The 24,770-nt window shown below is 36.0% G+C and overlaps 1 protein-coding gene across 1 annotated transcript in view; it reads left to right on the forward strand.

The window, feature by feature from the left end:
* Nucleotides 1-24,770, forward strand: part of LOC140159567 (uncharacterized) — a 158,127-nt gene that overhangs the window by 96,064 nt on the left and 37,293 nt on the right. Inside the window, exon 4 of the mRNA XM_072183059.1 lies at nt 9,361-9,519. Coding sequence (XP_072039160.1) covers nt 9,393-9,519 — 127 coding nt within the window. The 5' untranslated portion in view covers nt 9,361-9,392. The remainder of the gene's footprint in view (nt 1-9,360; nt 9,520-24,770) is intronic.

Genomic DNA, 24,770 nt, shown 5'->3' on the forward strand with positions numbered 1-24,770 from the left:
TCTTTGAAAGCCTCAAGAATAAACCAACTTCATCAATAATATCACGCACCTTGTCAACCTGAGCAAAAAAACATCAATGTAGACTTTCATGTCTTCAGATGTCTTTCACAAAATAAACCAATGTGATTAATACCATCACGTACCCACCGCCATATCAAACACCCCACTGCACCCTTAACTACCAACACCTCACAAATAACTAATGTTATTTCGATTCAGGTTTTTGATTTCAATTCGATTCAAATTCAATTCGCTTGCCACTGAACTTATATACATTCAATTCCAATTCTCTACTTCATATATTTATTACAATTCCAATTCGATTCTCTCCCCCTATTTTTTTAATTAATTGGAATCAAATTCTTTTTTTTTTTCAAATCATTTCGATTCAAATCCAATTCAATGCATCAAAATTAAATTTTAATCTATCTTGATTGAAATTGAAAATATCATGCAGTGGAGACTGTCATTTTATTTGTGACGTCATAGCTTCAAATAGCAAGATATTGTGTTAATAAAAAATTCCATACAAGTCAGAACCTTGCGGTTTGCGCTGACTTAATTTTGTTTGGTAGAATTATATAGCTGTGAGTAATAACCCCCTGACAAAACTATTCGCCATTTCCCCCACTTTCCCTTAACCATAAACAAGTAAAATACATCTCAACAAGGAAAAAGGAAGGATGGGGAAAACAAGAGGGGTGAATAAAACAGGAAAGGGGACTTAACCCACGCATTCTGAACCAGCCAGCAGTTACTCAATATTACAAATATTATCGCAAAACAGATCTAAAATGCGATTTCGTAATAATTAAAAGATACAAGAATGCGAGTGACGTTGAAAGGAAGTGGATTACATAAGGGTGGCAATAAGATGTTTTACGAGATTCAGATTTCCCGATTTGGATTATTAATATAGGCGAGTGGGAGGACAGGAGCCAGGTTTTTTGTTTGTTTGTTTTCAGTTTTAGGTATTTTTTTTTTAAAGTGCACTGGGTACTTCTTTAAAGTGCTTTAGATACTTTTTTAAATGTATAAATATTAAAATATTAATACAGTAGTTCTTATATATAGGAAATTTGTCAAGAAACCAATTAAGAGATCACACCGCCAAATAAATCCCCATAATTTCAATCTCAAGAAAACATAATAAGCGACTCAGTTCTTAGCGACAGCTATGATGGTTGAAATTAGCCCTAGCCTGCTCCCTCTGACTGGGAAAAATATAGGTTGACCGTTATTATGCGACTGGCCCTCATGGTCTATGATGTCTGAGAATTAATTAATTTACAGGCAAAATCATGTCAGTGTTTCTGTAAAAAAGAGGCTGTTTAAAATCATTAAAAAAATACTCGATCTCTCCCATCTGTGGTACACTTACAGGATTTGATATTAATGATAATGACCAATCCAAATTTAGCCAAAGTGATGCAAATTTCTGCTCATTTTAATGCTTACTTTAGGCCAACTATAAGTTTTTCTGAGAAATGCATTCAGCACGTAAAACCATATGATTATGATACCATTTGGTGGTGTGAGATCTTAAGGGCTCAGATGATTGCCCAATCACGTCACGGATGATTCGTGCTGTGTGGGGGATTTTGAAAAATGTTGTTAGTCTATGAGGCTAACATGAGCATCAAAATATATTCAAGATCTCCTTCTCATGGATGATGGCTTTCCCTTTTATAGGGATTTTTTACGTAACCGTGTCATGCTATTTCCGATCGCAAAACCAGTGGGAATTCATATGATCAACAAGCAGATAAAACCCGTGTAATATCATTGTTACCTTTGCGTAAACAAAATTAAATTGGGCATTATACATCCGGAAATTTGTTATTTGCTGGCAAGTTTTCGATTTAATGTTACCGTGTAAGGGTCATTTGGGAATGGAATATTGTTTCTATACATGGTACACATGATATACCTATCAGCTGAAATTCTACGCTGGTCGCTGTAAACGGGCGAATGACCAATCAATAGATGTTTTTTCACAAAACAACAACAAAGCGTCGAGCTCATTGGTTAATTTCGCAAATCACATTTCAGCGACTTGATTATAAATCCACCTTCAACATCTAACCAAAGTATTCTGGCTAGAATACTTTGATCTAACGTTACTTTATGGCTCAAGCAAATTAGAATTGGGAATTGCGTTATTCCATAAAATAGACGCACACCCCCTATAGAGGCCTGGTATAGAGGACTTTTTGCCTAGTCGTGATTGTTTGAAATCCAGACTTTTACCAAAAAAATCCAGCAGAAAACTAGTTATAATTTGAAAATAATCAATTTGAGAGGCTCATTTTGACAATTTCGTGATATTTTTCATACATTTAATTGCTTGAACTCCAGTTGATTTCATAAAGCAACTTGAAATCTAGACATTTCTTTTATTGAAAAGTTACCCCCTCTATAGGGGGTGTGTCCTAGCCCATAATTTACAGAATTGTGATTGTTATATTCGTTTTTTAAAGGTGCAACAACTGTTCATTGGTGAACCGCGCAAAAATTGCATGTCAAGGTCATCTGAGGTCAATTAAGTATAGATTGTTAGATTGTCATCAAACTCGATGGATGTGATCACCATTGAGCGCCAACAATTTTCAAGGTCATGTCAAAATCATCTAATGGGTTGTCATCAACTTGGCGGTGTGATCACTATTGTACACCAAAAGGTCCAGTCACATTGACCAAGTTTGATGACAATCCAACAATCTATAGACGACATGACCTTGAACATTTTGGCCCATACTCGAATGACGCCCATTTTTAGCAGTCGATAATGATCACATGATATGATATGATATGATTTTATTAACCTGCACAACATCGCGGCCGAATTGTATTATACAAGAGACAATAAACAAATATTATGAAAGAAATCAATTACACATAATTATAAAGCAAAAAAAGGCAACTTGGCATGGAAAAACAGCAGAGAGATGCAAAAGGGCACAATGGGAAGCCACCAGCACACAAGCTACTACTGCTTATTCAACAGATTAATGTAGTAGGGAACGGGGCTTGCAGCAAATCTGCTTGTGCGTGCACGCAATTTGGAGATATGGGCTGCATTTCTCAGCTGTCTTCCATGGACTTCACTTCTACCTTCTACTAGGAGGGAGCAACATGTTGGTACGCTCTGATTTAGCAAGCGATTGCGCGAACTTAAGCGAGTGTTGTTCCCTCCTGGCAGAGAGAGAGAGAGAGTCCAGCTTACATACACTAACTGCATTATCATACGAAATATAATTAGCACCCAAAATGATTCTATATGCCCTTTTTTGGACTCGCTCAAGTGTATTTGATTGTTTGACAGTGAGCGATGAATGCCAAATGGCATCAGAGTATTCCAATAGGGGACGTATGTAACCAACGTAAACTGTGGTCAGCTCCGAAACGTTGAAACCAAAACGTTTCAGAGAACGGAGCATGAAGAGGCGTTTGTTAGCGCACTGGCACATGTGATCCACCTGGGCATCCCATTTAATATCTTGCTGTATGAAGATACCCAGGACTTTGGCAGATGAAACAAAAGAAAGCAATGAATGGCCTATCTTCAGAATGTGATGAGAAGGTGGGTTTCTCATAAAACAGATTTGAATGGCTTGACATTTGTCAGGGTTGAGTTTCAGGTGGTTACTTACAGACCAGTCCAGGAAGTCATCAAGATCAGACTGAAGGTTGCCTTTCTCACTTCACGCACGGTTCTCAACGAATGTGAGATCGTCGACATATTTCCAGTAGTTAGAACTGCAACCTTCAGCAGCGTCGTTGATGACAGACTGGAAAATGATGGGACCAAGTTTGTTACCTTGCGGGACACCAGCACACAAGGGGGCATAATCAGACAAGGTTTGGTTATATCTCACACACTGAGTGCGATTATTGAGGAAACTGCAAACCCAAGGAACGATAGCCCCCGGACCCCCAAAGCAATCAACTTTTCAACAGCTATATTGTGGTTTACCCGGTCAAATGCCTTGGAGAAGTCCGTGAGGACTACCGTTCCTACATTGTTGCGTTTGTCTGAACCTTGGAAAAGTGTGTGCACAAGATTGATCAGGTAATGGGATGTTGATTATACCACTGACATTCCCAAATTGATTAATATCTATGTATGGTTCAATATCATACACAATCCATTTTGCCACAAACCCTTCGGCAACCTTAGCAAAAAAATCAGTAAGTGATATAGGCCTCATTTTATCAATGCTGGGCGGGTGTTGCTTTGGAATGGGGACAACAATGGCAGATTTCCACTGGTGTGGCACAATCCCCTCCTCAAAGGAACAATTCAACACATCTGTTAAAGGGCCACTCAGTTCATAAGCAAATTCCTTTATGATTTTGGGAGGAATTCCATTAGGGCCACTTGATTTTGAAGTTTTAACTCTCTTAAGCTCGCTATACACATCCCATGGATAAAGAACGGGGGCAGGTTTCACAGCGGGCAAGAAGGTTGGAAGCTCAGAATGATCCATGGGATTAACATGGGAGGACACGCTCACAAACTTGGAATTAATGGCATTAGCCATTGACTTGTGGTTAGCCCTATCCACTCCTGGGATGTGCATGTCAAGATCAGAAATACTGGAATTAAGCATACACTTGATTTGTTGATACCATTTACGAGGTTCAGTCTTTTGCAACTTTCTCACTCTGTCTGCATTATAATTCACTTAATTAGCTTTCTCAATTTCTCTCTTCACCTCATTACGCAACTGGCGCCATTTTGAGGTTTCATGAGCTTCAAATGCTGCTTGACGTTTTGATATGAGTTTCTTTATATGTGGAGTGATCCACGGTTTATCAGTCTGATGAATTTTGAGTAATTTAGTAGGAAAGTAAAGTTCCATACCCTTGTTTAATACATAGCATCCATTTTATTTTGAGTACCAATGCATTCGTGGACCTCACTCCAACTCTGATCCTGAATACATCAACCAAGTTTGATGACCAATCTATACTTGAATGACTTTGACATGACCTTGACCATTTTCGATACGCTATGGTGATCACATCGACCAAATTTGTATCAATTCAAACATCTATACTAAGACGACCTTGACATAACCTTGAACAGCTTCGGCGCTCGATGGTGATAACATCGACTAAGTTTTATATCTTTATAAATCCAGACCAAACTGAAACAGACAAAATACTGTTATGGAGATCAGAGAATGAGAACAATCTATAGCATGCTTTACACAGGCAATTTCTAATCGTAATATTAGCAGCTTTAAACTATTTCATTATTGGACAATGTGGGTCAGTTAACTCATTAATGAGCCAATTGACTCATTTGAAGCGAGTCAAGTGATTCATTTAACTTATTACTGAGTTTGTCTTCTCATGGACAAACTCACCAAAAAGAGTCAACTGACTCAGACTTTTTTTATGAGCAGGTACACTATGCATTCCTTATACTCTCTCCCATTATTGATACATTATTGTAAATATACACGTAGCCATTATAATAAACGTACATAGTCTCGAATCTCGAATGGTGAGGATACCCTGGTCAAAGTTAATTAAAAGTCTGTATCCCCAGGGCTACATCCAAGGCAATAATCTGCAGCTGGATTTCAAGTAGCGTCTAGCGTCAATGCTTTCATCATGTCCGCGAGGTGTTAAATAATAAATTTGAAGGGCCAACTCCTGTACTGACATAAACTGATTGCATAGTATTACGGTTAACTCTTGTCAGAAAGCTAGTACTCAAATTAGTCGTATTCAGACGGGCTAAAACTTTAGGGTATCGTCGCCTTAAGGATCTGTCACCCCAAGCGCGACACTCTAAGTGTCTCTAACCATCGTACATAACCATGGTCGTCACTAGACAAGTCGGAAGGGGAGGGGAAGATATCGACTTTTTATTGCTATTGCAGTACAGCGTCTCCTGCAACCAGGAACGCTCACTTAACAATTCTACGACGTATTGCAATTTGTCGACGAGCACATGATTTGCCCGAATAACAATTTGCAGACAAAATCTATCAATGGGGTCACATCCCACCCACTCTACTGACACGTCACGACGGTTTCATTAGACCACTGAATCTTCAAATTACCTCCTCCCCTGCTGTATAGTGTGGTGGGACTACATGGCAACACACTTAAAACTCATAAATGTCAGCCTATACATCAAGTTTTTTGGTAGGACGACACCACGGATTGTTATAGGGGAATGACACTCCAAATACGTCCACATGGTCCGAAATTCTGAATGAAGCCTCTAATTGGGGTGGGGTGGGGGTGGTCGCTATACGCGCTAGTGCAACCACATGATCCTAGCGCGAGAATAACATCTTGAATTTTCCGGCAACTTTACTTCTCAGCCTCCGTGTGGATATACGCCTATCAGCAACAGGGTTTTGCGAAGAGCAACCTAAATTGGATTAATAGTCAATTGTCCAGAAACTGTGATATAACCAATCTCTTTTGACCTGGATACACTTTGCCATGTATATTTAAAAGTGACTGAACCGATCAACAGTCTCCTTCCTCACTTTGACATCAGGTGAAATCTTTAAATATCAGGGGGTCAATATCATTATCATTGTTATGTAAATGAGATAATGCCCACTAGAAGCTCTTTGAGCAGCAGATATTGATTATCTTTGCGGCATCACCAAAAAGGACATCACCTACATGTTTACAAATACATTGATAGCTTGTGAGATCGGGAAACAAATAATGATTACCCGAAGTAATACTGACCGAGTACTAGACTACAGTCAGATCATCTACTTACAAATGATAAGACAGAAGTCTTGTATGTGTAATGTGTATTGTGGTTTAGTGAACATATTTAGCACGCAGGGGACTTTCAATGTTCTGGAAACTAATTTTAATTTGACGTGTTTAACGTAAACAAAAGCACGCATATAGTATGTGCATGTTTTATCTTATTGAATACAACGCTACATTATTGATCCGTACGTCATTACGTAGACAGCGTCTTGAAAAATCGAAGCAAAAAGACCTGTAAAAAAACCAAAATCACCGGTCATATATAATAGTCGTCATCCAATAATCTTTCACATGTTTTAATGTTTTAACCAATCAATAGCACAGTAGGGCTTGGTGCTATTGTGGTATACTGACGAATATAATTATATGACCAGTGATTTTGGTTTTTTCACGGGTCTTTATTATTCGGTAATTAAAGGTTATTACGGGTAATTATTTTCACATGAGCAAAAATAAAAACCACACTCTCAGAATAAAGGATTCTAAAATCTGTCCTCTATATAAACCCATAACGGATCAAAAATGGTTCTATAAAAGCCAAAATGGTTCTACATATAGGGTTAAAGAACATATTTTTCGGTTTAAAGAAAAAAATCTTGAGAATGGAAAAAAGGGTTCTTTAAGGCTAATTAGAACTATTTTTCTGAGAGTGCATGATACTTCAACAACTACCTGCCGTCAAGGCTCGATGGTTAGCGATCATTGTTTGTCCTCGTGGAATTGAGTGCAAGAAGGGTTTTACAACTAGCGCAAATCATTTTGGTGGTTCCGAGCGTCATCATAGCGTGCCAGATGGAATATCTATACGTTGATAGAAGGCTTAGGATATCAAAACATTTTAAATAGTTCACTGATTCAAACAAAATGTAACTTTATCAAGCGCATGCAAGATATTCTATCCGTTATTTATAGCATATAATTGTACTTCATGCTCCAATTTCCAGTTGTACCATACATTGAGAAAGCCACTCTTGCTTAATTAAAGCACTTGAATGAAGATTCTTCACCAGTAAATGACTTATGTCGTCGGCTGTCACTTTGTACGGGTCGTGTGCCACGGCTAGTGTTTCTCTCTGATATAATTGACACGGACATTTCACGACCTTATTGCTCATCATTCGAAGCAAAGAAGAAACCAAAAACGGCTACTAGTGAAAGCCGCCCATTATCGGTTGCATGTCTGCACTCGAAAGTAAAGGGCATTATGTGCTAATACGTTACAAATCAGATATGGCCTTCTTACTTGGTAGACATGTGTCAGTAAAAACGGTGAAGTTAAAATACATTACCTACAAGAAAGTAAAACAGCAGGTACTGTATTTTTATTGCGGCATGTACAGACAGACAGACAGCCAAAAATTTTAAGGTACCAGTTATGTTCACCCTTTTATATCATACACAAAGATAAATATGTCAAAACCAGCAGCCAATACATGTACTCTTTAGCTATCTCATTTGTTATCTTTCACTGTCCAAAAAACGGGCTATTCCAGTTGAAATCCAAACATCCTCTATGGAAGACATAACCTTAATCTTCCACACAGGTATCACCCATTCCTTGTGTGGGAGATTAAGGCCATATCTTCCATATGAGGTGTTTATGCGATAACCGACTAACTTTCTCCGAATTCTGCACCCTCGCGTCCGGAATATCTCCTGATCTTAACGAAAGCACATAACAAATCTGGATGCACTCTGGGCAGAGGAAACAATAACCTCAAAACTGCTCTAAAAACCGGAAGTTAGATTGGCGATTGGGGTTATTAAAAACATGCGAGACAAACCATTGTTGCGAAACCCGTTTCTAGGTTAGCTAAACATATTTCATGTATACATCTTCACGTCTACCAATCCTCATCATGATTAATAAGTGTATGATAATAAGAGTCTATTTGTCAGGAAATAATATTATTTTAGAGCATATTACATAACCATGTACGCCTTGAGAGCAAACAATGCCTTGAGAGCAAACAATCCAGACTTTCCATTCATTTGTGGCGAAAAATTATATAAGATTGAATTACGTAAACCCGTAAAAACAAACAAGTGAAGAGACTTACGCGTTGTAATTCTGATTGTATTCACTTCTAATTCCAAATATAAGACATTGCATAACAAATTTACAATAGATTCAGAAGATAAGAAAACATAAACTACGTGTAAATAAATGCAATTGAAAGTATAGAACATGGACAACTGATAACAGCCAATCCATAAAGACTTAATATTTCCAATGGGGTTCTTGTAACATGAAACCATATTACACCGGGATAAAAAGTAGAAGCTACTGAACTTTTCGTTTTTGGAGCAGCGAAATAATAAGGGATGAAATCAAAACTCAACTGGTGGTCGACCGCCGGTTCCGGGCGGTTCCGTCCGGTTGGAGCCGGTTTCAATTGTTCTAAAAATTTAAATGCGGTTCAACCGCCGGTCAACCGGCGGTCAACCGGCGGTCGAGTTTTGATTTCATCCCTAAGAGCTGCCTCTTGTTTTTCCTTGATTATAAGAAGGGCCATGTACACTCACACAACTGACCAATTTCTATCAGAGCAAATTTCTATAAAACTTCACATGTCTTTCTTTCTATTTTCCTCATAGGACGATACCATCATCGCAAGTATTGTGACAATATGGCGAGCCCTACAAATACTCTGCTGTCATTAGCAGGTGTAACCGTCCTCATCTGCCTCAAGGCATCACTAAGGATTGTGGCAAGCAGTTCCTGTGAAGAAGGACTCTTTAGTTTTGGTTTTGCAGGTTTGTATCACGTATTTTCTCTCTCGACAAATGTTATTCGCCTCAACCTATTTCCCGCCAAAATCAGCTGCTTCAAAATCAATTTTCTAAAACATATAAATTTTTCATAACATCTTGACCATATATAAATGAATTCAGTTTAACACGGACAATATGTTAATAGTATTTTCCTCAAGGCGCGCTAAGGACTTGTGCAAAGCAGTTTCTGTATAGTGAGATAAGTTGATTTAGGCAACGAAAAAAACGTGACCCAAGTGTTCTATGGGCCCGGCCATCTGCAGATTTTAAGTTTTGGGAATTTTTGTTTGTTTATCTGTGTGAAATTAATAAACAGCCGTTATTTTGGCATAAGTGAAAACATTTTGACTAAAAAGTTTTAAATAAAATTCAGAAAAGTTTTGGTGATTTTTAAGGTCATTTAGCCTAATCCGGAAAACAATTTTAAAAGAAAAAATCCCGAGCGACCTCAAGACCACCTGCCCATCATAAATCAGGATTATTTGTCGTCGCCGATAATATGTCAGATTTGTATCATCTTTATATCTTGACTACATTGGACTTACTTACATACATAAAACATGCCCTGCTTAACGGGAGTATGTCTACTATTTGTCTCAACTTATTTCCCGCTAAAATCAGTTGCAGACGACATCTTTCAAAATATTTCACAAAATTAATTTTCAAAATGATATTGACTATTTGAAATCAATAAACTATGACAAGTTAATTCCAGTGTTTCTCGTGAAAGCACGTTTTGGAAAAGAAGCTGAATTAAAAAGTAATCATGGTAATGCTTATCAAAATGTACCTTACGCGCTGTACTTAAATAATTCATTGTGAAAGTAAATCATGTATAATTTATAACTTCTCTTGAATCTCACGCAAAATCCGGAACTGAAGTGCTGCTTGAGAAAAAGGATGTTCCTCACAAACCCACGTTATTAAGGGGCAGACAGACTCCAAATATCCGACGTAGAATATTCGTTCAACAAATATTCTTTATTCAATCTAAATTATGTTTATCGTATAAAACGAATGTTTGTTTGACGGAAAATCAATTATATTTCCTGTCGAATGTCTGTTGGAAATATATTACAGTATAGGCTAGATGTTATGTCAACAACCATTCGTTAGAAGTTAAACATGATTAGAAGAATGATACTACGTCGAAATAAAAAGTCTGTAGCGGACCTAAAAACCGTCCTTTTTGCAGCACGAGTGGAAAGGGCATCAGCATGCTCGAAGGTAAACTTACTTGAGATTTCTCGGAGGGTTCCTTGAATAGCATTAGCAAAAGTTAGAGGACATTTCCTATTCACCCGTGTGAGCTGAATTGACTACGTAATAATCACACACTTAAGGGTATAGGCAAATTGCACGTATCTACTCCTTTCGAAAGCCGTATTTTGCTAAACAAATGTATTTAGGCCAAAATATCACAATTAATATTGATTTGAATATGTTATCTTCATATTACATGCACAAAAAAAATTTAAAAATTAAAACACCGACACAGGTACCTAACATTTCACTGTTTCGTAGTGAATGTGGATGACGGCGTGCTGCCATTTATACTTCAGTTCATTCATAAATATATCAAACTCACTCGATAGTATCGACCATAAGGCATATTCTAGCCAAATTTGGACACCATCCGGCTATTTCCCCTTTAGGTACCTTGCAATATTCATAAATATTGATCATAGTGCCCATATTTGGCATTTGGCAAAAACTCTTTTGATGTTTACTGAGGTATGGCGAGTGTTAGCCTTCATCACGTAAAATTGGGTAGCTATTTAGCATAACAAAGGGTTAGTTCTCATTACACTGTGGAGCCAGTTAAGGGGTTATTTGCACAGTAAATACACTATAAGTTGTTCTATATTTGCCGTCGTTTTCTTTATTGTTTTAGGAATGAAATTGGGATTACAAGATCATTATTTGAAATAAATTTCACAAAATACAGATAATCTAACAAATTTGACACTCTGAACGTAGTCTCCAAAATGTTTCCATTAGAATTGGAACAACCAGAGATTAAATTTAAAGACTCTATGATCGATCCTAGAGTGAGCGCCGAAGCCATGAGTCACACACTATACAGTTAGGACGCGGGACTACCGATTGTTATTGTTCTGCAAGGCTCACTCAGTCATTTAATAAGGCAATACAAACGATCGAATTTGGTATTCAAATGAACAAAATTTTGAGTTACACCTTTTCAGTGTAAAAATTTTTTTCTCGGCCAAATGAAAAGCAATAATTTTCATTTTTTCAGTAAATGTCAGGATTTTTTTTTCAAATCTTAGTGTTAAACTTCTAGTGTAAGATTTTGATAGGCTTCAACTCTGCCCGCGAGCCTTTTTTTGGATCAATCTTTTAGCTTTTCAAAGTAATATAGTTCGCTAAAGAAGAATTTTTCACAACTTTCTAACGCACATCACCGTGAGCGATATATCATAGTTTTGTCAGAATTTCCGTTTTGATTCCATAATTTTTGACTACCAGCTGAAAAATTTTCAAATCCACGCGTGAAATCTTAGGCTAATACTAGCATTGTGGATCGATATCTCTGGGTGCCCGGCCTGGATACAGTGTTGCCAGAACTTCAATATAGCAAAGAAATTACCTAGTGTTTCAATTGTCATGAAGGTGACTGGGTATAGTGCCTTTTGTTTGTGTTTGTTTGAAATTGCTTAAACCCACCGAAAGTCATAATGAAGCAGCCAAAACAATACAAGGTTAAACATGGAAGTTTATAACAACCTATTATAATGACCTAAAGGAAAAATCATTTATGGCAACAATGAGCCTTGCATTGTAAGTCATGGTTAAAATGTGTTGAGTACCCACCCCACCCCCATAGGCCTACATAATATTACATACCGGTACCTTATAATATTTATATAGCACGGCTATAGCTATAGCCTACATTTAGAAAGTAGGTCCTATAGCGCTAAATTATGACAAATAGGCCTACACAAACCCGAACGCAAGTCGCGATGGGGGGGGTCATTCAAAATTCACCTGGAGATAGGAGGGACAGAAAATTAAAATCCCCTCTAATAACACGCGAATTTTTCTAGCTTTGGACAGTGGATTTTCCCAAGGACCTCATCCTAGGTAAATAAATAAACAAACAAACAAACAAACAGACAAAATGGTTTTCATAATCATGGAATCCATAGCCCCTATAAATTGAAATTGCAGGCTATGACGGGAGCAAATTTCCAAAATTCACCTCATTTACCAGAATTGGGGATTTGGGCTACCAAATCGCTGGTCAGGCAATCCTGGTTTTCAATGGAAAAGGGACCTGGTTGACAACAATTGAAATATCGATTATTTCTGCTGGTTGTTCTGGAGATAAAGAACTGAGTTTGACATTTTCGGAGCAAGAAGGGAAAAAGGGTAAAATAAAAAGGAAATTCTGACAAAACTATAATATATAGACCCACACGATGTGCTTTACAGAGGTGGGAAATATCTTTCTTTAGCAAACTATATTAGTTTGAGACGCTAAAAATGAATTCCGTAAAAAGCTCACGGGCGAACTAAAGGCCTATAAAAATCAAAAATATCACACTAAAAGACAAAATATGATGCTTGAATTTTAACACCAGGATTTAAAAAAAATGTATATCCAAGCACTATGTCTTTAACTGACATTACTGAAGAAAAAAAAATATTGCTTTATATTTGACCGAGAAAATAAATTTCATAGCAAAAAGGTGTATCTCTGAATTGTGCTGATTTTAACATGTATCGATCGACTTTTAGCGCGACTATGCATTTCTAAAGAATTGGTAGTCCCGCGTCCTAACTGTATACTACTTTTCATGATGCAGTCATGTCTACAGTAGAATTCATCTCGACCTTTGCAGGACTTAACCCCATTAAAAGCTATTAAACCAAGATAACACTCATTGAAACAGCTCAACTGATTAAATCGGATCTTCTCTGGCTGTGCACATGTGACTGTTTTCATGTGCGATATCGCAATAAAGTTTGTATTAAAGCTTCAGTTGGGTAACCGATTATAAAGGAAACGAAAGGAAACAATGGTATGTGTACCATTGTTCACGAAATGAGACAATGGCGTGCTTTTTGTAAACCAGCATTCTTGAAAATGAGCAACATAATGATTGTTGACTTAACACGGTTTGGAAATAATTTCTTCATATTTTTGGTGTTATCTGTCGTTTACACATCCTTCCTAAAACACAAAAGTACGACCCTCTCCAAACACCTAAATTAGCTAAAAATTTAGGACATGTTACAAAACTATATTGTCTAGAATTTTAGAAGAGTACTTTTAATATTGGCCGGTTATTTTTCACACAGCGACGTTAACTAGGCAATGTACTATTACCTATAACATTAACTAAAACACCAAAGTACGAATATTTCCAAACATCTAAATTAGCTAAAATTTAGGACATGTTAAAAACTATATTTTCTAGAACTTTAGAAGAGTACTTTTAATATTGGCCGGTTATTTTTCACACAGCGACGTTAACTAGTCATATCCCCATACTGTTAACGTAGGGCTATTTGTAAAGGTCACGCGTCAATGGGAAAGAGCACTGTGTATTGTGTATAGGAAAACGGACAGTAACTGCAGTATGTAGCAATGTTTAGTAGCATTATGTTTGCCATGTTTGCAGTTAATAACCATGAGGTCTCCAGGCTGTTGGTAGGAATTATAGAGAGCAAATTCAGACATTCAAATTTGTGAATGATTTAAATGACGTTAATTGGTCTGTTGATGACACTCTGCCTGTGAATGAAGCATGGGACTCATTTGTAAGTAAGTTTACCAAGGTTTGTGACAGCCATGTTCCTATTAAAACTATCAGATTTAAGGACAACATTTGTCCTTGGTTAGAAAACCGTGATGATATTTTTACGAAAATGCATGACAGGGATTATCATCACAAAAAAGCAATTAATGGTGCTGCTGGAAATAAACATTGGGATGAATATAAAATTCTCAGAAATCAAGTAAATAAGATGATGAAAGATGCAAAGAGAGACTATTTCACCAATGAAATCAATAGCTCTGCTGGAGATACAAAGAAAATGTGGAAAACACTTAAAGAATTGCTTCCAAGTAAGAAAGGTAGTGCTGCCACGTGCACTCTTCCGTCAACATCTAAGGGAGATCTTAACTTAGCTAACGATTTTAATGAACATTTCACGAACATTGGTATGTCAAATTCTTGTAATGTAAATAATAACAACTCAAATAATGTTCGAAGGTGAGGTGTTGACACTAAGTTTAAATTTATTGAGATCACAAATGCGGAAGTTATGGACGAACTAAATTCTCTCTCGCCAATGAAAGCTAGTGGATTAGACGACATATGTGTAAAACTTCTCAAATATGGTAAAGAAGCTGTTGTTCCTATCCTTTGCAAGATATTCAATATGTCTCTTAAACAAGGTTGCTTCCCAGATGATTTAAAGATAGCTCGTGTCATTCCCATTTATAAAGGTAGTAATCAAGATGAGTTTTCCAACTACAGGCCCATTTCTATCTTACCCGTGTGCTCTAAGCTACTGGAAAAGATTGTACATAGTCAGTTATATAATTATGTCACCGATAACAATAGTTTGTACAAAGGTCAATCTGGTTTTCGTAAACAACACTCCACCTGTACAGCTCTCCTTAAAACGATTGATAAATGGAGTACAGATATAGATAATGGTAATTATGTTGGAGCAGTCTTTGTAGATTTAAGTAAAGCCTTTGACATGGTAAATCATAAACTGCTTATTCAAAAGATGCACGCATTGGGTGTTAAAGATAATGAAAGAAAATGGTTTGAAACATATCTCACCAAACGTACCCAATATGTCTCTATTAATAATTCCATTTCTGTGCCCCATGTTATATCATCAGGAGTTCCACAAGGCTCTATACTTGGGCCACTTTTATTTCTTTTATTTCTTAACGACATGCCAAATGATCTAAAACATTCAGTTGTTGACATGTATGCCGACGATACCTTGATTTATGTTTGTAGTAAAGATGTTAAGGAAATAGAGAATAACCTAAATGAAGATCTTAATACACTCTGTAAATGGTTTGATAATAATCTTATGAAAGCAAATGTGAAGAAAACAAAAGTTATGTTACTTGGTACACCTGTTAAAACTAGTAAAATTAATCATGTTAAAGTGTATATGAATAATGTTGAGATTGAAAATGTCACATGTTTTAAATATCTTGGTGTTCAAATTGATCTTAACTTGAAATGGAAAGAGCAGATCAACAATATTTGTCGTAAAGTGTGTACAAGTCTTGCAGTCATGAGAAGAATTAAGCCGTTTGTCCCGAGAAGTTCACTGATTACTATTTACAACACTATGGTTTTACCACATTTTGATTATGCAATTACTATTTGGAGTAGCTGCAGTGTAATAAACTTAAATAAGCTTCAAAAACTCCAAAACACGGCAATGCGAATTATACTAAGTGTACCATACAGAACTCATATAAACGACATGTTACGTACTTTAGGCTTCATGAATATAAGAGACCGTATTATTTTCTTAACTGGATGTATGATGTTTAAAGTTAAAAATGAAATTGCACCCTCCTACCTCAATGATCTGTTTCGTCCAGTTAATAGCATTCATTCTGTTAACACTAGAGGTAGTGTAAATGGCGATCTATATGTTCCAAAGTGCAATACAAATTATGGTAAAAGCTCTTTCCAATACAAAGGTAGCGTATTATGGAATATTATTTCGAAAGATATTCGTCAAGTCAACTCACTAATGCAATTCAAAAAGAAACTCAAAGAAGACCTGAAATTGTAGCACAACTAATTCTGCAGCTCATACATGTCATATGTTTTTAAATACTTCGTGTAGCTCTTTGAATTATTTTTAATTACAAAAACTTGGTTTTCATGCTGTATAATATTTATATAAGGTATTTTAATGCTGTGTAATATTTATGTAAGCTCAATTTTTTATGGTCTTTAATAATGTATAATCTACGTGTATTTAATGCTTTTATATGTTTGTCTCAGGGCCCTACTGAAAATCAACATTGTAATATTTGTTGAGTAGGTTACCCTGTTTAAATATGGTTAATAAATAAATAAATAAATACGAACTATTTATGACACAATGTTATTCATTGTCTGTGATACTAGAGCACAATGATTGTTATACCAGAGCTGTCATCAAAGCCTCACAATAATTACTATAATACTTGCGGTTGCCAATATTGTGAAAAATCGGGTATCGATTTTCGAAAGCATGTATTGGCAATATGTCACTGCTGTTGGTTATTTTTGTCAGGTGTTTATTTGTTTGGTTTAGTTTAGAAGAGTTTCGAGTCAAACACGTGGGTCCAGTCAGCTACCTGCACAACCGATTCTTTTGTTCTGCAAGGCTCACTCAGTCATTTAATGAGGCAATACAAACGATCGAAATTGGTGTTGAAATGAGCAAAATTTTGAGTTACACCTTTTCAGTGTAAAATTTTTTTCTCAGCCAAATGAAAAGCAATAATTTTCATTTTTCAGTAAATGGCTGGAAAAACTATAATGCTTGATACTGATTTTTTTTTAATCCTGGTGTTAAACTTAGGCCTGAAATTCAGTCATTTAGTGTAAGATATTCGATTTTTATAGGCTTCAGCTCGGCCCGCGAGCTTTTTCTTGGATCAACCTTTTAGCTTTTCAAAGTAATATAGTTCGCTAATGAAGGATTTTCCCCAACTTTCTAAAGCACATCACCGTGAGCTATATATCATAGTTTTGTCAGAATTTCCGTTTTGATTTCACCATCTTTCACTGTCGGCTGAAAAAATTTCTAAATCAACACGTGAAATCTAAAGGCTAGTACTAGCATTGTGGATCGATATCCCTGGGTTTAATAGGAATACCGGCATGGCTATAGTGTTGCCAGAACTTCAATATAGCAAAGAAATTCCCAGACCTATAGCGCTCCTACTGATCATGTTTAACCAGAACACCCAATTGGGGATTTAATCGCTGGTCGGGCAATTTGCTTTCAATGAAAAATTGACCTGGATAACAACAAAGGAAATATCGACTATTTCTGCTGGTTGCTCTCGAGATAAAAGTACTCACCATTGCCTACTTTTACTTAGTTTGACATTTTCGGAGACTGAATGGAAAAAGGGTAAAACAAAACGGAAATTCTGACAAAACTATAACATATAGACCCACACGATGTGCTTTACAGAGGTGGGAAATATCTTTCTTTAGCAAACTATGTTAGTTTGAGACGCTAAAACATGAATTCCGTAAAAAGCTCGCAGGCGAATTCAAGGCCTATAAAAATCAAAAATATCACACTAAAAGACACAATTTGATGCTTAATTTTAACACCAGGATTTTAAAAAAAATGTATATCCAAGCACCAAGTTTTTAACTGACATTACTGAAGAAGAAAAAAAATATTGCTTTATATTTGACCGAGAAAATTAATTTCATAGCAAAAAGGTGTATCTCTGAATTGTGCTGATTTTTACATGTATCGATCGACTTTTAGCGCGACTAAGCATTTCTAAAGAATTGGTTGTCCAGGCGGCAGACTGGGTCATTACTGATTAAACAGATGGAAAAGATAACCAGATCTTACATAATGATAAGGTAGAATTCATTAATTACAGACAACAAAATAATTTAAGGTACCAGTTATATTTATCCTTGCATATCCTAAACAAAGGCAAATATGTCAAAATTAAAAACAGCAGCTAATACATGTACCGGGTCTCTTTAGCCCAGATTTCAAGACCTCATTTGTTGAAATCGGTTGTTAATTAAAGAAACAGTAAAGACCCCAAGGAGGAACAATGTCAAAGGTTGCAATTCAATGTTCTTATCAATGGAAAGCTCAGTGCTCAGTTTTCTTGTTCGAGAACGTTTTTTGTACAAATCAATAGGACATCCTTTGGAGCAATCTGCAACTTTTGAATTAGCATCTTCATTGGGATGTGACTAAACGTAATATTGTAAAACTCAATTGACATTTGTCGCGGACTGAGAGGGACATTGACGCAATTAGTACATCCATTGACGCAATAAGTACATGTATATTGACGCAATAAGTACATGCACATGTGCATTGATCGCACCGCAATGCAAACATAAATTCTATTCATCAACACTGCATTGTTCAAAACTCGTTTTGCATTGTTTCAGGATATTACAATATTACAAGATTGCAATTACAAGATATTTATTTGAAATAATTTTCACAAATTTAAGTTAATCTAACAAATTTGACACTCTAAACATAGTCTCCAAAATGTTTCCATTAGAATTGGAACAACATACCACCACCAGAGGTCAAATCTTTAGATTCTATGATCGATCCTAGAGCGAGCGCCGAAGCCATGAGTCACACACTATACTACTTTTAGTAGCATATGTTTGCCATGTTTGCAGTTAAGGGCTGGGGTATGAACGTTTGGACAGTATTTATTTTGGGACATTAGAGCACATCAGACATATCGAATTGTATTCTGAATACGAAGAAAGTCATTCTGATATCAAATAATTTTGATTTTTGAAATTCGCAATTTAATACACATTTTATGGCAAATCATTAAAATTGATATTTTGATATTTAACAGTACTTGAAGTAAACTTTATAAATCTGATGATTTATACTTAAAGTGTATGTAGGTGGGATGAAAAGCCGACGATCAATTGAAAATTTTGACCTTTCGTATTGAAGATATGGATTTTTTTCCCAACACACAAAAAAAAAATCAGGTCTTTTAGGGAAAAAATCCATATCTTCAATATGAAAGGTCAAAATTTTCAATTGACCGTCGGCTTTTCCTCCCTGCTACATACACTTTAAGAATATATCATTAGATTTATATAATTTACTTCGAGGACTGTTATATATCAAAATTTGAAAAATATCAAATTTTTATAATTTGTCATAAAATTTGTATTATATTGTGATTTTCAAAAATGAAAATTATTTGATATCAGAAAGACATGCTTCGTATTCAGAATGCAATTCGATAGGTCTGAGGTGCTCTCATGTCCCACAAAAATACTGTCGAAACGCAATAAACGCTCATTTTAGATCCCTTAATAACCATGAGTTCTCCAGGCTGTTAAGCAGACACAGTGTGGTTGGAATTATCGAGAGCAAATTCAGACTTTCAAATACAAAATATTATAACACAATGATATTTATTGTCTGTGATACTAGAGCACAATGATTGTTATACCAGAGCTGTCATCAAAGCTTCACGATTAGCACTATAATACCTGCTGTTGCAAATAGTGTGCAAAATCGGGTACTCGATTTTCGAAAGCATGTATTGGCAATATGTCACTGCTATTGGTGATTTTTGTCAGGTGTTTGTTTATTTGGTTTGTTTAGAAGAGTTTCGAGTCAAACACGTGGGTCATTACTGATTAAAATGGGGCATATAGAGATAGCCAGATCTTACGAATGTAAAAAAAAAGTAAGTAAAGGAGGCGAACCTGTATATAAACCGTGAACGGAGTGCCCATATCTCTTTCATTGGCGATTGGGCCAGACTCCTCCATGTAATGATGCTGTGGGGTCGCTACACCTCCTCCACAGCGAATCTGTTACCTTGCCAGCATTAAAGAATGCCGGTACCCATTTATATACCTGGGTGGAGAGGAGCAAACCAACGGGACTTGTCAAAGGTTTGCGTTGCTAATTCGCTGTAGAAGTGACATAATAATTGGATTAACTACCATAGCAATAGATGAATACAACCTTTGACTATATCGACCTGCAGTACAACGTTCACGTGGTACCTATGCATTGAACCATACCATGCTGATCACTCGCACCTGTAAGATTAGTATCTTTGAAAAGAGCGGTATTGTATTCAATCTGTGATTGCAGACATACACAGGTGAAGAGTGCAACCTGCTTGTAGTGCTGGGCGATATAGTCAAAATTGTATTCATCTATTGCTATGGTAGTTAATCTGATTATTATGTCACTTCTACACCGAATAGAACAACGGTGAATATAGTGTCACCCCATGCGCCAATAGTTAAACGTCGCCTCCCAGAAAAATATGTAAAATGTATTATGTAATACCAGTAGTAAATGTACGCCATAAATTGAAAAGGGTTTTTAAGTTATGTACTAAAATCCTTACACCAAACGTGTCATGTTAGCAATGTGATTTACACCCCAAAAGAAATGCAGGGTTTATTACGGGGCAAATCTGGTGTGATTTTTGACTACATTTTGCACTTTTAAAAACAAAAAATGTCATAGGTAATCAAACTCAATTATTCCAGTCATGCTATCTTCTGAATAAAAACCCAAGTTGTGATCACAGTCTATTCTGTCAAATTATCCTTTCACATAATTGGGTCTTGCTTTGGAAACCCCAATGCTTAGAGCAGTGTATTTCTCACGTAATGAAAAACTACCCAGACTTAAGGGGCATTTCGTGATCTACAGCCTCACACCTCCCCCATCCCCCCCACCCGCATTTTTTTAAGTTGAAATTTGTAAACTATCGGAAACCTGTGGCTACATAATGTTTGTGGGCAAAATAATTCTTGCAGATTCATTTCAATCATGTGCTTGGCAAAAATATCGTCAAATTTGTATCAAGATCTGTTAATAGAACGAAATTACAGCACAATGGCACATGGAGCCTGTGCAATACACATAATCAAGCAAACTCGCATACGCAAAATCGGAAAATCTGAAATTTTGGGGATAAGCTGTTTTCTTGGATACCTACTGAAGCGTACCATTAAAATATACTTCTTTAAAAGCAATAATGATTTGCCCTCAATTGTTTTCGAATTTCTACTATTTGCACGATTATAATTAAGAAATAAAGGGTAAATGCTTTATCCTTTACACCCAAATAATGTGTCCGATGCAGTAAAACGTAAATAATGGGTGAGGCGCAGCCGAACCCATTATTTAAACGTTTTTACTGCCGAGGACACATTATTTGCGTGTAAAGGATAATGCTGCACCCTTTATTTCTATTCTATTTCTATTACCAGAAAATAGTGCAATTTAAAGAGAAAATATCATTTTTTGGCACAAATATTTTCAGTTGTTTACTTCAAGGTGGAGCGAGTACGCGTAAGCGGCAGCGCGTATCGCGGAAATATTGCACGCGTAACCAAGCGTGATGCTGTGCGTAGAATGTGTTACGGCGCTCGACCCATTATTGCAGAATAATGGGCTCTCACGTGACGCGTTTCAACCAATCACAGTGCGCGATTTTGAATAATGGGTCGTGGAGGTAATAGAATACCCAATGGTGTACCTAAATACCATGTAATTAGAGTAAAATTTTAAGAGTTTTAAATTAAAATCGGGGATCGCCTGTTTTATGCGCCAATTCACCGATAGAGCTGCACAGTTAAGTGGCTAAGAGGTTTTCGTTAATTTTACCTCATTATTTCGGCTTAAAATAATCAGAAAACCTCATTGACAGTTGTTATCAATATTATGTAATAATTCTTGATAAAAAGAATAACAAATTAAAAAATTTGAACGAAAGTATGAAGAGGCGAGTTTGAAATGAGTTTAATAGCGAGCATGCAATGAACATGATGAAACAAACAAAACGGTCAGTAAGTCCATTATTATCGAGTGAATAGCCTGAATCCTTCGTTCTCATTTTTATTAAGCTGACTGCATTATAATGGATATAGCCTGAATCCTCGACCTAAATATTAAGCTGACTTAGAATCAATTTAATGAGCTATGTAAAACACAAGATTAAGATTTGAAAGATATACTATACATTTAAAATTAATTTTAAGGTAAATTTTTCATAATTTGGCATACAGTACATGTATATCTCGAATTTTAAAAATTAAAAAACAGAAGGACGTACCTCTTACTCTGAAAGCACTCTCCTGTGTCCGATGTCATCTCAGGTGTTACAAAATACTGGGAAAATGTGGCTCTGAGAGTACTTAAGCTTTGATGTGGGAATTATAGCACACTTACAATTATAGCGAATATTATACAGTCAATTATATAAAATTCCATTATGCACTATTCTTTTTCTTCTTCCTCTTCTTTTTCATTTTCTTCATCTTCTTCGCCTTCTCTTTCTTCTTCTCTTTTTTTCTTCTTCTTCTTCTTCTCCTCCTCTTTCTTCTTCTCTTTCCTCTTCTCTTTCTTCGTCTTCTTCTTCTGATTCCTCTTTTACTGTTCTTGTGGTTCTAGCTTTTTGGGTTCATTCATTTCATCCTTTTAATAAAACTGATATAGAACATAATTACTAATCCAGGTGTTATGTTGCGATATCAAATACCGGTGAGGCGACAAAAAATAACATGTTCTACGGGCGGACAAACCTTTCAAGTAGGGTCGGTCGGTCGAGCTTTTTTTATAAATAGGCCTAACCCCATAAATCATCAAAATCTGCAATTATTTTGCACTTTTAGGAAATACCCCCTCCATCCCAAATGGCCCTGATATTTTCAAAATTTGGGTCGGCACAGGAAAAATTACTTTCCCAATTTGTAATCTGGGTCGGTCGGGCCCATAAAACAGGATTTACTTTTTCATCGTCTAACGATTATTCATTGGAAAAATAACATCTGACAGTTACACCGTAAATTCAATGAAGTCATAATCGCTTCTTAATTAAGATATCTAGGAAATAGCACGTCTTTTGTTTTCATGCGAAAAATATTTCGCTCTAAAACATATTCATTTTATATTTTGTACGTAATTAGTTTTGACACTTTTTATTAACAAGTATAAATGTGTGTTTAGTTCTAATTTATATTTCTTTTAAGGCTGATTTTCACGTAATGAAAATTGAAGCTTATTACCTGACTGTTCGTATTAAATGTATATGAATGTTTATTACTCGTATAGCCCCAATTATGTTCCGTTTCTGTATTACTTAGAAATATGGATATTTGGTTATAACCAAATTATTCAAATCAACTTAAAGTGTCACTATATTATGTATGACTATATCAAATGAGGTACATTTGCATTCAACGTATTTTCTGGAATGAGGGGGATTTCTTTTGAGCTACGAATTAGGACACACATTTCAACTTAAGTTATGATCTAACATACAGGGTGTCCCAGAAAAAATTACCGGGCGAATGAATTTGGACGTAAGTCGAGAAATAGACATCAGAATCCAAAAATCTAAAAATCAGCGTGTAGCCCAACTTATTTTGCATCTTATACTTTAATTTTACTGGAATCGTTTGACTGATTGCGAAGAAATGAGTGATTAAATAACACATGCCTTAAATCACTTCATTCCCAAGTTTGAAAGAAAGATCATTCAACACAATGCGCACTAGTGGTTAACTGTCAATCTGCTTCATATTTTGTTCAGTGAAATCCTTTTCGTTCTTTTTAAATATTCTTTCTTGCAAAACGTTTAATTAGGTTGTGTTCAAATTTGAAAATCTCCACGATATTGAAAATGAAAGCTTGCATGTCAGATGATGCTCAGTATGCTCGTTAATGTTGATATAAATGTTGCATAAAGAATTATTGCATACATGTACAGAATACCAGCTGGCTTAAAATCTTTCTCACTCGAAATTGTAATGCAAAGTCTAAATCTTTTAAAACTTCAACATTATTGTCGCATGGTATCAAAAATCACACGCAAAACTGTAAGCACTTGATCATTGTCTTTCTTGGCTCAAATGTTCTTTGGAAAGTTAAAATATAATATATTTGCACAAGCTAAAAAATTAAAGTTGGAAAGCTTCCAATTGGAGAAATCAAAGTTTTCTCGGACAAACTTTTATTCGTCTTCAGTGAAAGCATGAATAGCATAACACCGTCGAATTATAAAATAGATAACGTGGACTAAATTTAATGAGATACACAAACTTTATGAAGCGGTGAGCGAGTATGAAAAAAGTGCCTGTTGATCAAACTTGGAATGAACTGCATTGATGCGCGAATTATGTAATCGTTAATTTCTTTGCAACCAGTAAACCAAATCAAATAAAATTTTCGTATGTGATGCACAATAAAATAGGCTTTGCGCTACATTTTAAATGTTTTGATTCTGATATCTATTTCTTGACTTACGTTCAATTTTATTTACTCGGTAATTTTTTCTGGGACACCCTGTATATATTTCATTTTAATTTCCACTGGAATGAGTGAACCCAAATTGTTACAATTGGCTGTTCCATTTAAAATCCACACTATCCCTGTGGGAGATTGACCTAATGTATTCCACAGAGGGAGTATGCGTTTTGAATAGAATA

Source organism: Amphiura filiformis, chromosome 8 (genome assembly GCF_039555335.1).
Source record: "Amphiura filiformis chromosome 8, Afil_fr2py, whole genome shotgun sequence".
Lineage (NCBI taxonomy): Eukaryota > Metazoa > Echinodermata > Ophiuroidea > Amphilepidida > Amphiuridae > Amphiura > Amphiura filiformis.